The sequence below is a fragment of the Trachypithecus francoisi genome, unplaced genomic scaffold (assembly GCF_009764315.1).
Source record: "Trachypithecus francoisi isolate TF-2019V2 unplaced genomic scaffold, Tfra_2.0 Lachesis_group21, whole genome shotgun sequence".
NCBI lineage: Eukaryota > Metazoa > Chordata > Mammalia > Primates > Cercopithecidae > Trachypithecus > Trachypithecus francoisi.
In genome coordinates this window covers 4,889,013-4,903,671 of record NW_022681467.1, presented here as the reverse complement: position 1 = coordinate 4,903,671, position 14,659 = coordinate 4,889,013, and the positions used below count along the sequence as shown (strand labels likewise).

At 42.1% G+C, this 14,659-nt stretch overlaps 2 protein-coding genes across 2 annotated transcripts in view; one reads left to right on the top strand and one right to left on the bottom strand.

Annotated features, from left to right (window-relative positions):
• XRN2 (5'-3' exoribonuclease 2) overlaps nt 1–6,011 on the top strand; it is an 89,912-nt gene extending 83,901 nt beyond the window's left edge. The window contains exons 29-30 of the mRNA XM_033185450.1: nt 2,817–2,955; nt 5,452–6,011. Coding sequence (XP_033041341.1) covers nt 2,817–2,955; nt 5,452–5,517 — 205 coding nt within the window. The 3' untranslated portion in view covers nt 5,518–6,011. The remainder of the gene's footprint in view (nt 1–2,816; nt 2,956–5,451) is intronic.
• Nucleotides 6,012–11,160: 5,149 nt separating this feature from the next.
• NKX2-4 (NK2 homeobox 4) lies at nt 11,161–13,749 on the bottom strand. The gene is made up of 2 exons (XM_033185329.1): nt 13,182–13,749; nt 11,161–12,753 (listed from the first exon to the last, which is right to left on the bottom strand). The coding sequence occupies exons 1-2, from the start codon at nt 13,627–13,629 to the stop codon at nt 12,131–12,133; spliced, it is 1,071 nt and encodes a 356-aa protein (XP_033041220.1). The 5' UTR covers nt 13,630–13,749; the 3' UTR covers nt 11,161–12,130.
• Between the last annotated feature and the right edge of the window lie 910 nt (nt 13,750–14,659).

The following is a 14,659-nucleotide window of genomic DNA, read 5'->3' as shown; positions in this document are numbered from 1 at the left end:
AGACTTTTGAGTGTTTTTTTTTTTTATTACATTGCATTTCTTGAATAATTTCCTACTTTAAGATGGTATGTATAATCCATATATCCAGTAGATTTAAAAATACAACAGGAACATCCTCCCAACACAGACACAGCCTAGAGTTAATAGATACCCAGCGTTATCTTTGTCACTTGAGTTCTGCCACATTGTTTGGATTCTTCTTGTCGATGGAGGCCTCTTTTTCAGTCATTTGCAAGGCAGCCATTTAATTTGTTTCCTATGGGTGTTAAGCTCAATCATGAAAAATCCTTTAAAACTCCGATTTTACCATATGTATACATTTAAAATATCCAAATTCATAGTAGTTCACATCTCCAGTAACTTTCCAAAACAATTTGGAAACTTAAGAATATTGTCGTCATCTGTGATGCCAAATGGCTCAAATAAGTTGCCTTATTTATTAACTTTATTTATTTATTTATTTATTGAGACAAGGTCTCACTCCATCACCCAGGCTAGAGTGTAATGTCATGATCTTGGCTCACTGCAGCTTCTGCCATCCAGGTTAAAGTGATTCTTACGCCTCAGCCTCCCAAGTAGCTGGGACTACAGGCCCCTACACTACCATGCCTGGCTGATTTTTGTATTTTTATTAGAGACGGGGTTTCGCCATGTTGCCCAGGCTGGTTTCAAACTCCTGGGCTGAAGTGATCTGCCTGTCTCGGCCTCCTGGAGTGCTGGATGACAGGCTGAGCTACTGTGTCTGGCCTCATTGCTAATTTTTAGAAGTTAGGATATGTCAGTCTCTGTGCTTCCATCCCAGATTTTAAAACATAATTTCCTAGGCAAATTTTTAGTTTTGTAAGTATTTGCAAATTATATAATTAGTCTAGACATATAGATAAACTTGTTGAAAATAAAGGCCTTTCTGTCATAAAAGTCAGAAGAGGGTAGTACATGACATCCTTGCTTTGTTCTTCTGTTTAATTTTAATTATTGATGATTTTTTCCATAAAAATTATCTTTGTCAAAAAACATTATAAGTAATCAAACAAAAAGAACTTGTGTTTTTAAACTGTGGCTTTGTTCTTAATCTGTTTTTGGAACATAAAATAGTTTTGAATTGCATTTATAATGTATATTATTTATGCCAGCAGATCTTCCTAAAACTCAGTTGAATTTTATTATTGTAAGACTCAAAAACTGATCACAGTTAAGATATGAATTGTATTTTTAGCCTATGGGTTTTGCATTAATTGGCCCAGTTTTGAGGAGACTTTGGTTATAGCACAAACCTTAGTTTAGCTCTTCACTTCTGCAGAGACTGAAAGAGACCATTCCCATCTTTGCACATGGAGCTGTTCTTGCTAAAATAGATGGAGGCATTCTTGCTAAAATACATTTGTGCTAGTAATTATCCTGAAAAATAATTAAAAGCCCTAGCCATATGATTTTCTTTCTGAGATAAAAACTTATTTTTAATTGTATTCTGAATTACTTACAACATATGGTTATTAGAGCTCTGGTTTCAGCTACCAACTGTACAGAAAAGCTTTAGTCTTTCTAGAGTTCTTTAGAGAGCAGTTCATCTCTTCAAGCCATCACACAAAAATAATTATCTCTGGTGTTGTTTTAATAAAAAGAAGGCAAGCTCCAAGTGAAGGGAGGAGAGTGGGGGTAGAGAGGATGGATTCAGGCTTGAATAGATGTGAGAAGAATGCTTTACCCAGTTAGCCCAGCACCGGGCTTTTTTCCCCTAAGACCTCAGAATTGAAATTCTTATGCTGCTATGGTTATAACTGATTACCAGCTAGTCAGCACTTCAGTGAATTTAAAGTTTTACTGAATTTCTCCTAACATGGTCAGTGGCCCCAAAGCTTTTAATGTTCAAATATACTGGCGCATTTGCCTCTGTTTATTCTTTATAGTGCCTTCCATAAAATGGAAGTTATGGAAAGTGCCTTAAGGGGAAAGTAAAGTCTTAAATGGTGATTGCCTTTAGAAGGTATATATCCTTGCTACATTGTTTATGTGACAGTTTTTAATTAAGTTATGATTTAGTACATTACACCTTTTGCTTTGCATCTGCAAAGTTAAAATAGGCACTTGAAGACAATTAAAACATTTCTTTCGACTAGTAATCTGGGACAGCAAACTGGGTTATAATAGCCGTTGAATCTGTGTTCCCATGTAAACTGTACACCAAATGCCAGTCAGCCCATGCCAATTAGTGCTCATGTTGCTAGGTCACCGTGGTCAATTGAAAGCTGCATCAATAGAACTTGAAAAGGTTTCCTCCCAATCAGACCTTCTGACATATTGAACAGAATAATGGATGGGAAAAAACAGCCAAGTCTCCTACCCTGGATTCAAAATACTCAGCAGTAAGAATTCATTTGCAACCTACAATTAAGTAGAGAGAATGGATCCAAGAATGAGTCTGGACATTTTTGAAAATAAAGCCTCATTCTCCTGTCGTGTACATGTTTACTGTTTGGATAGCATCTTAAATGTAGCCAACTTGGTGATCTTGGGTCTACATCTTTAAGTGACTAAAAAGGAAATTTCCCAATTGAAAATGAACAAAATAATTTGTAAAAGTCAGAACTTCTCAGTTGAGTTTAAACATCCATTGTAATAAATGCTCGTGCTTCATGAAACATGTTAGATTATACTGGATATAAGGGACACAAAGGCCATTCTGATACTCTGTATCCCATATGATAAATCCAGGTAAATTGGATTGTACTAAAATTTGGAGATGATACCTGCCAATTTTAGGCTTTGTACTGTATAGTAGGCGTGGCTTCTGATATAAACCTGGTACTTTTCTACAGAGGCGTTGGGGCTGAACCCCTGCTCCCATGGAACCGGATGCTGCAAACCCAGAATGCAGCCTTCCAGCCAAACCAGTACCAGATGCTCGCTGGGCCTGGTGGGTATCCACCCAGACGAGATGATCGTGGAGGGAGACAGGTAAATGGGTTGTGGGATGAAAAGCATACTGCTCACTTTATATTTCAACAAGCCTCACAGGACTCCATATTTTCTTACCAACATTTCTGGAGAAGATACTGATAGAGTAGCTTGGCTGAACTTTGGTCTGCCATTAAAAATGTATATGGGTTGAGTACCTACCTGTCTCACTAAATAGGTTATATACCTTGAAGATGCCAAAGAATAATTTCTAACCCAAAAGCCCTTTAAATCGTAGCAGTCAGTGATAATTAGTCCAAATATAGTCAGTCACCAAAACATTGTTTTTTCTTTAAGGGTATTGTTCTTTAGTAGAACCTAGATCCCTCGTAATGGGTGATTTTCTGGAAGTTGGAAAGTAAGTCTACTTTTTCAGCTGTTGTCTTTTAGAAGTCATTTTAAAATGTTATTTTAGAAGTCTCCTGTCTTGATTCATCTGATATCCCTCCTCATAAAATAAATCTCTGCTTGATAATCTTCTACATATTTTTCTTCTCAATGTAAGCAGCTGTATCACTGAATGTCATAATTCCTAGACAAATTTAGTATATGTAAGCTTCATTTCCTTCTCTTTACAGCATCCAGTTTTAGCATTTAAGACAGAGGTCTATTTGACATAATTTCCTCTAGCAATTTGACACCCTGGCCAGTATTTACATGTTGTTTACAGAAAACACTTAACTCTAGTGCATTCGTGATTGCTAAGGTTTTTTTTATTTTTCAGTAATAGCATTTGTGCTAGCCTCCAACTTTGCAACAACTTTGTGTTAAAGCTCTGGATCAAAGCACCTGTTTATGGGACCTTTCCGTGTGCTGTACCTTTAACACATACTCAGTTTCCTTATGATGTATTTTTCCATAGAAGTGTAAAATTAACTGACTTGCAGGAGTATCCATTAACATGCTGTTAATGGAATCCTTACTAGAGAACAAGATTGGAATGCTATGATTCAAAGTGTAATGTTTATGGAGTTTGGCCCCTGCAGTGATGTGAAGTGGTTTTTAAATTGCTTACCTGGTGTTGCCTCCAGGCCTTCTGCAGTGCTTCACATATTAATTAGTAAGACCTCTCTTCTCACAGCTAAGGAACATATTTTGTATACTTTTTTGATGTATTCTTACAAGTATCTCCACCTTACAAGAAGATAATCACCTTAACTGCAAATAGTTAATGTCTTCTGAGAGGATTTTTTTACAGTTTATTTAAATCAGTTTATAGAATTTTGCTTTGAATTCTTTCAAACCAGGACCTCTAAAAATCCCATCAGTGAATTAAGGCTCTTTATGTTACTGTGGTTAGATGGCATTAGGCAGTTTCAGTGATGAGCATTTTTGAAGTGAGGACATATTTGTAACTGAAAGAAACTTGGAGAATGTGTAGTCTAGTCACTTCATTTTCCAAGTCAGGAACTGAAACCCTAAAAACCCCACACAGTTGTGCAGGAGAGGTGGGGGCTGGCTGCCTAGACTGCTGACCCCAGTTCATCCATTTTCCTCCCTCCTTTGGAGATCTTCCTTTTAAAGGAACTCTCTGCTGTTGTAGGAGGTAAAATTCTTATTTACTTAAAAGATATAAACTAATTGGTAAATTTATTATTCTTTTAGGACTTTTTGAAAATAACATTTCTTCTTTCTCAGTCTCTTTTCCACGGAAATACTTTTTATTAAATCACAATTTTTGAAGTACTATTGAATTGCAGAAGTCTGTTGTTAAAAACATAAAATCATTACTTCATTGTATGTTTAGTAAAGTTTTATATGACCAAACAAGGCCTTAGCCTACATTCTGGCCTTGAGTCTGCACATGTTCATATTTAAAGTACTGAAGTGCTGTCTGGGTGGCAAAATGAGGTGGGAGGGGGTTCCATTTCAAAACCCTAGAGGCCTAGAAAAGGACTTACAATGAGGAGGTGTCAGGTTTATCTTTTGTTATACAGAAATGTTATTTGCAAGCATTCTAGGATATGTTTGTTATAAAGGTCATTGCTAATGGATTGTGTAATAACCTTAATATATCATTTAATGTCCTACTTTTTGTTGCTAAATAAAAAAATCCCTAAAATCAATTTGGCCTTAACTGACTTAGCAAGCTCTTGCCTTGGTTAAAGCACAGTTACTTTCCTTGTGTAATAAGTCTAAATTGATGTGTGTATCTTACAACAAAGTGACTTGAATTACTACTGCTAGGAGGGTGGGAAAATTGAGAACCACTGTCTGTACATGTTGTTTACAGAAAACACTTAACTCTAGTGCATTCGTGATTGCTAAGGTTTTTTTTATTTTTCAGTAATAGCATTTGTGCTAGCCTCCAACTTTGCAACAACTTTGTGTTAAAGCTCTGGATCAAAGCACCTGTTTATGGGACCTTTCCGTGTGCTGTACCTTTAACACATACTCAGTTTCCTTATGATGTATTTTTCCATAGAAGTGTAAAATTAACTGACTTGCAGGAGTATCAGTCCAGAAAATAAACTCTTTTCTTTTGTTTATTTTCAGGGATATCCCAGAGAAGGAAGGAAATACCCTTTGCCACCACCCTCAGGAAGATACAATTGGAATTAAGCTTTTGTAAAGCTTCCCAAATCCTTTCATCATTCTACAGTTTTATGCTATTTGTGGAAAGATTTCTTTCTCAAGTAGTAGTTTTTAATAAAACTACAGTACTTTGTGTATTTCTTTTAACTGTGTATATTTCTACTGATCTGATCTCACTGTTTATGTTGCTTTCCAAAGATGTATGTTGCATAATACAGTGGATCTGAATTTATTATTGCTTATAAAACACAATTTGATGGAATAGGAGTACTGGTTTTTCATTATGGTTAAAAACGAAACCAGCTGTGGATTTCAAAACACAGTGTATTCTAGATCATCTAAGATCCATGCTGATTTTTATTGCACAAGAATTAGGTTTGAACTCCTGAGCTGGAACCCTCAGCAAACTAGAGTATATATTGTTCAGTATTTCTTTGGAAACATTTCATTAATGTACTTGTCTTACAGAAATTTCTGGACTTTAGTAAAAAAAAAAATAAAGTTAAACTTTTGAAACTCTGTTTTGTGTTCTTGTTATTTTGCAGTATTTCTACTTTGAAAATCTTGACCAAGCATGGTTTTTTAAAACTAACTTTTGCAGAAAACTATTTATTTCTATAATCAGATATCTAAAACCAAAGGACAAATAAGTCAATTTGAAGAAGCAGATTTTAAAAGATAGGGTCAGCAAGACATAACAAAAGCTTTAACTTTGTTGTTAATACAACAGTGACTGATCTGGCTAACTCAAAAATCTCTGTGAGATAAATAACATTTTTACAAATTTAATGTAGACTTGTGCTCCAGTTTTAAGGACTTGTTTTAAATCTTCAAGTTGACAATTAATGGCCAAATAGTCTATGCTCCTTAGCATATTTTTTGTATTTCATTAGATTGCAATTTGTACTCATGTTTTTCCTTGCTATTAAGCACACTATAAATTGCTTAAATGTGTGTTTGGAGTTCACATACAGCACTTACATATGCATTTTCATTTGATTACCAAAACATATTTAGACACACATACAAAGACTATTGCTTTGTTTCAGTTTTTCCCTCCTAGCCCAAAATTATGAGGTAAAGTTTCTCTTTGACCTCCTGACTTAGGGCATTTTTGCTTTAATATTCAACTGAAGCATACTTGTTAAACTTAGTCCGTGGGGGAAAAAAAAATCTCACCTCAACCTTGAATAGGAAGGTATTTTGTAGCTATTGAGTTCATTGCTAATGATGGGTGACCAGAGCAGGATCCTTTATTGTTGAGACAAAGAGTCTCTCCATCAGGAATTACCAATCCAACCCTTACATAATTGCCTTCGCTCAACATTCAAGGGATAATGTCTTCTATTAAATTTCTCTGTAAGTTTATCTCCCAAATATTAAAACTATAGATAGCCATCTCAGTAAAGCATTGCATATTCCAAAGGAGTAACTGTTCATAGTTCACAGTCAAAACCGACAATTCCACTCTTTATATTCTCAGACCTTTAGTTTTGACTTAGTTTTATTTTAAGCTGTCCTGAGAATTCAGTTTTTGACTGAATGTTTAAAGCGCTGTTTGGAAGACATCTGAGCAAAAGGCCTGATGGAGAAACTGATGACAGCAGATTTCCTCTGCAGAACGGGCAGGTGTTCCCTTGCTGAGCCAGCTTCAGGCCCTGCTCCTGACCTCACCCTTGCTGCTTCCTCTCCATCCTTAGTCTTCATCTCTTTCCAACTTGTCTCCGCGTTTGAATCTTCCAGGAAAGTGCCCTGCCCATTTCAATAAGCAAAATGCTTTTTTAGAGCTTTAATGTTTAAAGCTGTAAATATCTCCTCCAAATTCTGATGTAAGAATAAATTCGTTGGGCCAATTTTAAGTAGTTATTTGTACGCAATTATATTCTCTTTAAACGGCACATTTTTTCAGGGTCTTCTATTAAAGTTAAACAAAAAAAATCTTAGAACCTGGAAACAGCTTGACTACTCTGGGGCTAAGGGCCCGTAATGAGCAGTTAGTTGTCTTCCCTTTAAAGATCAAATGGGGTAATGTATGTTAATGTACAAAGCCGTCTACAAACTGGTATTAGATTGCCATTTAGCGTTACAAAGGCAAATTGGATGTAATGAACGATAGGTTAATTTTCGTACGATGACGTGGGATGCCAGGAACAGGCCGGGTGAGGCTGGGGTCCCAGCACTCCCTTGCTGGGCGCGCCTGGACCGAAATGAAGGGCCCGGGCGCGGCGACCTCGCAGCCGGGGGCGGGATGGTGGCGGCTCCCGGGACCCTCGGGCTACTCAGAGCTCAGGTCCTAGGTGCTTGGCTCAACTTTCTCCTAGCGGGGTTGGGAAGTGCCGGGCCCTCGATGCACATGGGGCACGCGCCCGGCGCCTGGGTCTCCCCAGCGGCTCATTAGCCGCCCGGCCCAGCCCGCAGACCCCGCGACTGGCCCTCCCGGGAGCCCCGCGAGCCGGCCGCACGCACAGGATGGGCACGGAAAGCTCCTTCCTCCACCCTTGGGCGCACTCTCCTTCCTCGTCCGCGTCCCCCCACGCGGCGCCGCAGCTTCTCAACCTGCCGCTGCATCTCAACTCCCTGTACAGATGCAAGCAGCAGAGCTATAGAATACCAGAAATAGTCTTCCTTCTGAGGCTGCTGTTTTAAGTTCCAAGTGTGAAAGTAACCGAATTTAGTGCTTTGAAATCTAAAATCCGGACATTCCCTGAAGAGTCAAATTAGAGCTCCCAATTCCTCGATCTGGCTCCGTCCCACTGACTGACGCCTCCTGCCCACTCCGAAAGGGTCCTGGAGCTGCGATCTCTCCAGACTCTATTCCTGGTGATCCACTGCTCTGCTATTTCCCATCAGGAAAAAGTCACCAAACGAATGAACTAGCAAACGGCCCATTCTCGATGGATTTCTCCTCCACCCAGTAAAGCAGAATCCTCCTATGGCTTGTTTCTCCATGCCTTATTTATGCAATGAGGGCCAAAAGAGAACAGGCTTTAATTGATGTGTATGAAATAGGAATACAGCTGTTCACTACTGCAAAATAGTTTGCACAACTTAAATTTAGGCAATGTTCCTAGTGAAACTTTTTTTTAGAAGCCAACTAAACAATTACTGAAGGTTACATGGAATTTCAAAAAACGAAAGGCATTTCATTCAATTGCAGGTAAACATTCTAAAGCAAAAACAAAACCAAACCCACCTCTCCCAGAAACTTCCATTACCTCTAAAGTTAAAAATAATAAAAACAAAAGCGATACTGAAATCACAAAGTTATCTCAATACTTACTGGAGAGCGCAAATTCCTGATGGGATGCGAATGCAGTTCCCCCGTCTAGGCATCTTCTTTGAAACTTCCCCAGATGTTCACCAAATCTCACTAGTAGTAGTGAAAGGGTATTTATATGTTTAAAAATGTATCATTGTTCTCTCACTGGGTTGCAGGGTAACAAGTAATAGTGTTTCAAAAAACTGTACTGAAATAATTAACATACAGGGTTTCATCCACACATTAGGGTTATGGTAAGCAGTGAGGGAGTATTATCCATGCTTTGAACTCTGTCTGAAATTTGTCTTGCCACCACATAATGCAGTATGTTCTCTTCGACACAAATTCACATCTAAAAATCCAATTGATAGGTCTTTATGTAATTATGGCTCACAAATTTATTCTAAAAAGTCTTTTAAAATAATCAGTATTCAATGCAGTTAACAAAGCAAGTCTATGGAAGATACTTGCATTCAGTGAACAGGATTGAGTCTCTGATTTGCTTTAAATTGAAAGTAAACAGTCGCTAGCCGAATGGAGTATGAACACAACATCTGTGTTGATAGAAGTCTGACTGACTACTTGTTCTGACCATTAAGTTTTAGCTCTAGGCAAAGACTTAAATAAGAAGACAACTGGGTTACACCCCCATCCTTCCATATACAAAACACCCTCCTTGTGTCCTTCTAAACTGCACACACTCTCGCACACACAGCACTTCAATATACATCCCAACACATATTACAGAAAAGTACCTGCAATCCCTATGTTCCTCTCTGCAACTTTGATTCTGGCTTTTGGTTTCCGTGCCTCAATTGGAAAAGGTAAGTCAAACTGTTGTAAAACCCAAAAACATTTAGGAAAAGGTCACATCTGCTGAGTAAGCATTTTTGAAACAGGTTTGCTGTGGCCTCTGCCAAACTTTGAGGGGCCTTTGTTTCACTCAGACCCTGCGCCAGTCCTCCCTCTTAGTTGTGGAGACACTTATCCTCCTCTTCAGTTAATGAGTTTCACCTAGTCCGGCCGTTTGTATTTTTATAAAAGATCTGCGAAGCACTAATTGCAGAAAGAAGAAAACAGCTCTTGTTTTGCATGAATCAGAAGGTGGGATTCTATGGTAAAAACATTTCTATTTTAAGCTGCAAGAATCAAACTTTTCCCTAATTTCAGGAAATGCACACATACACTCAGTAAGTCTCTGGGTATAGAATGTTAAGCCCTTTGCAGCAATTATTTCTGGCTTGGGGTTTTTTTACTGCTTAAAGGAATGCTGAAAGGAAAAAGATGCCCACACAAAATACACTTTCAGAAAATACTATATATAAAAGTTGTTTCTTCTTAATGTGACATATTTTTAAAAGAAAGTGCACGCCTTCAGTCTAAAGGATTTTTTTGTTCCAGAAATAAACTGTCCATGAAGACTTATTTTCTTTAAATATGTTACCCCGAGCCCTCGGACTATAAGCTATTACTGTTTTTGTAGGTATTGGACTGTAACAAAAAACACTGCCAACCATGTGGACTTTTAGAACGTTTTCTACAAGTAAAATTTCAGAATTATGGTACTATTGTGAGGAAATCAAACTAATATAAACAAACATTCTGAAATTTGGCACATCAATAATAGTCTTACTAGCTTGGTTAACATTTCTAAAGTCATTTCCATTAATATGCCAAAAAACCCCTAAGTTGAGAGAATTTTCTGTGGGTGTATTGTAACATTTTCATACAAATTTGTCTGCTCAAATTATTTGTTCTTACATAAAATGTTTCAAAAATTAGATCTCATTTTCTAAAAATTCTTTTACAACCCTATTTGATAAAGGGTGATTTCCTTGCTTCCTTTAATGTTTTTCTACCTCTGTGAAAGAAACTAGAGTTTTAAAAAATTACTATACAAAAGAATCTAGAAAAAGTGCAAGTTTAACTTCTAAAACACCTTCTTATGAATTCAGGTTGCATATTCAGAAAAACGTTCTAACAATGAAGTGAAACACAATGTTTCAGCCCCAAGCTGTAATTCTAAAATCTCAAATGTAGAAGAGGTTTGGGGTCTCCGGTAACTATTTGTTTTGATCATTTGCAAATCATGCTTTATCCATGTTATTTTAATTTTCATTAATTTTATAAACGCACATTCTTCAGCTTTTAGTATTTTTACTTCAATACCAGTCATTTATGAGTTAACTGTGTTGTCACATCATGACAACTAGTATTTTAAAAACGCATCAAGTCCTGTATAAACTTAATGAAAAAGAAATGACCACTTGACTTTTAGAAAAAAGAACTTGTTTCTTTTAAGTTATATTTAAATATCCATTTGAAACATAGGAAATATAAATCGGCATAGTAAAGAGTAAATACATTATTTGTACAATAAAACACCAACAAAACCAGGGCAACTCCTAGGTTCTAAATATGCTGGGAAAATTATAAATATTTTAGTTACTTATTCCTTATATCTTGATTACAATTCAATAAATCACCTTTCTTTTTCTCATGCTTTGAATATAGATTAATTGATGTAAATTCTAGAAATTTTAATTGTTTGTTCTAGTACTTTATCAAGGTATTCAAATTCAGACAAGAAAATACCTCCAAAAGAGTAAATACCATGTTTACAGAAGGATAGGGTTATTTATTTTCTCAGTTGATTTTGGGAGACCCGATTGCATATACAAATAGTATACAACCTTTCTTTCTTATGGTGAGCTGCATCTTAGGGGGGAAAATCCTCTTTTAGGGTAACATACAAACACTCATTTGCCAAATAACCATCAAAACACTTTGAAATCAGCATTAAATTTAAAAAGCTCCATCAATCCATATAATCAGTATTCTATTTTGATTCCAATGCTCTATTACCTAAATGGCAATAATTCCTCTGCAATAATGTTGCTATGTGTATGATCCACCTTGAGCTACAATTCAATTTACTTTCAATCAAACATTAATGAAATTGCACTTAGGGGGCCCTTCGAAAATTAATCTCCCAAGATAAATTCCACTTCAGAAAGGACTCATTGTTAAAGCTGGGTTGATTTTTAGAGTTACAAACGCCAACAAAGTTTCCAACTTTGAGAGCTGTGGTTAAGAACGCCGTGTGAACTTCTCCATCTTTTCGCGTCATTTAAGAACTTTTAGGAGGAGAAAATCACCTCAAAGCCTCGTGGCATAATGTTACACTACTCGGTTTCCGGGCTGTCGCTGTCCCCCGCCCCCAGCAAAGAGGTTCACAGCCTGCCCCTCTCAGAGACCGGTTCGTTTTGAATCGCCGTTTACACGCGCGAGTCAGTTTTCGCATGCCTCCCCCATCCGTTCTAGCAGTTTCTTGCAGACCCTTCGGCTGCACCAGTTCCTAGCCCCGGGGCGCCCTCGCTGTCACCACGTCCTGCCATAGAGCAGGTTGGCGCCCAGGACACCACCGCCGTACTCCCCGGCGGCCGGGTCCAGGGCCGCCAGGCCGCCCCCCGGGCCGTGCAGCGCGGGTGGGCTGGGCGACAGCTCCTCCAGCTCAGGCGCGGGCGTCGGGGCCGGCGGCTGCGCACCGGCCTGGCCAGGGGTGGGCGTGCTGGCACCGTTCTGGCACGGCTTGCCGTCCTTGACCAGCACGGGCACAGCCACGCGGCGCGGGGACGGCGGCGGAGGCGGCGGCGGGCCCAGGCCACCCTCCTGCTGCAGCTGCTGCGCCGCCTTGTCCTTGGCCTGCCGTTTCATCTTGTAGCGGTGGTTCTGGAACCAGATCTTGACCTGCGTGGGCGTCAGGTGGATCATGCTGGCCAGGTGCTCGCGCTCCGGCGCCGACAGGTACTTCTGCTGCTTGAAGCGCCGCTCCAGCTCGTAGACCTGCGCCTGCGAGAAGAGCACGCGGCGCTTCCTTCGCGGAGCGGCTGCCGCCGCCGCCGCGTGCAGCGGCGCCAGCGACTTGGCGGCGTCCGCGATGCCCGTCAGCGACCCCATGCCGGCCACATTCACGCCCGCCGACGGCCCCATGAACCTGGAGACTGGGGAAGAGGCCCAAGGGGGAAGGCGGGTGAGCTCCAGGCCCGCCGGGAGCTGCTCCAGCCGCCGCTCTCTTCACGCCGCGGCGGCCGCGACGCTGCCAGGCCCTCGCTGAATCCCAGGACCCCCTGAGCGCCGCGGCCCCGGGCCCCAGCACGCCCCGCGCTCCCTCGGCAGGTCCCAGGGCACTGCGCGCCTCAACGGGTACCAGGACCCCACGCGCGTTCCCAGTCGTGTCCCAGGACCCCCCGCGCGCCCGGAGTCCGCGGAAACCCCGCGCGTCCGGGGCCGCGTCCCAGAACGCCCAGCGCGCCCGCTCGGCCCCAGGACAGCCTAAGCCGCGCGCACCCCGTCCCGCGCCCCCGCGCCCCTCGGCTGTGGCGGGAAATGCCTGAGCCGCCCGCAGTCCCGCGCTCCTGGCCCCTCTCACTTGACGAGTAGCGTGGGTCCGGGTTGGCGCCGTACCAGCCGGTGGCCGCGCCGCCCCGCATGCCGTCCGTGTAGGCGGGCAGCTCGCCCATGTTGCCCAGGCCGCCGTTGCAGTAGCCGCCCATGGCGCCGTGCGGGAACTGCGAGACGCCAGGCGGCATGTGGTAGGTGGCGGCCGCCGCCGCCGCCGCTGCTGCCGCCGCCGCCGCGGCCGCCGCGTTGTGACCCGCCATGGCGTGAGGGGGCTGCATGCCTGCCACGGTTGCCGCCTGCGAGGAGGGCCCGGGTGGCGGCGCGCGGTAGGCGGCGGCGGCCGCGGCCCCCAGGGGCGCCCCCAGGCCGGGTGGCGCGCCGTCCATGGCGCCGCCGAACTTCTTGTAGGTCTCCTCGATGGGGCTCAGGATGTCGGACACGGAGAAGGGCGTCGTGTGCTTTGGGCTCAACGACATGGCTCGGCGGGCGACCAGGTAGGGGGCCCGGGGCGCGCGCCGGCAGGACGCGGCGGCCGCTCGTCGCCGCCACTTCGGCCGCGGCAGCAGAGCCTGTGACGAGGAGTCGGCGGCTCGGCGAGCCCCCTGGGCTGCGGGATCTGGGGTTTATTTTAGTCCGGCGCCAGGTTTACGACAGACTCGGGGGGCGGAGCAACATCCCAAACGAGCAAACAATGGTCATTGACATCTTTTTCTCTCGCTCCCCCCAGCCCCCGCCCCATAATGGAGGCAAAAAAGGTAAAAGCGGCTGTTGGGTGTTTCTTGGAAAGATCACCCCCCGTTGCTTTTCCCATCCTTCGCTCCTTCATCTGCGGCCGTTACCCCACCCCTCGAGCTCCAGAAATAGAAACTCGGAGGTTGGCGTCGAGGCTAGACATGAAGGACTCCTCGCCTGGTCCCGTCCAGACCCCAGTTTTCTAAAGCGACTTCGATGCAAAGTCTGGTATAATTGCGGATTGGGGAACATGCTGCTAAGTTTGGGGGGAGGGTGTTGCGGGGGCTCGCTTCGTCCTCTCCAGTTACCAGTCCCTCATTCGCTCCATCACCTAAAGTGTTAAAAAAAAAAAAAAAAAAAAAAGGCTCTTGGGTCCCACCGTAAGAGCGCATAAAGAGAGGAGGTACAATGACCGTCCTTTGCCATTGTAGGGCTCCCTAATTTATGCGTCTTTAGACCCTTAAGCATCATTTTGTGGGCAACCAAACGGGCACTTCCAAATTAGCTCAAAGTATCCAAGCCTAAAGAAGAGAGAAAATACACATATGCTGATAAATACGCAGATACTAACTTGTAAGTATTCTGTTTTTCCTCTGTGGGGATGGAGATTGAACAAGGGAAAGAGGGGGAACATTTTTATTTCCTAAAATATTTCATACTGAGTTTACACTTGAAAAGTTGTTTTTACTGCTTTCTTTCCCTTTGTGTGTGTTCTTTCTCTCTTTCTCTCAATAAATATCTCTAACTTAAGTTTATTCTTCCATCACTATCATG

Bases quoted from the DNA above. Each gene is read 5' to 3' on its own strand.
- NKX2-4 (XM_033185329.1), bottom strand. From the start codon at position 13,629: ATGTCGTTGAGCCCAAAGCACACGACGCCCTTCTCCGTGTCCGACATC. The intron at 12,754-13,181 runs GTGAGAGGGGCC...CCTCTTCCCCAG, and splicing joins GGACCCACGCTACTCGTCAA to TCTCCAGGTTCATGGGGCCG.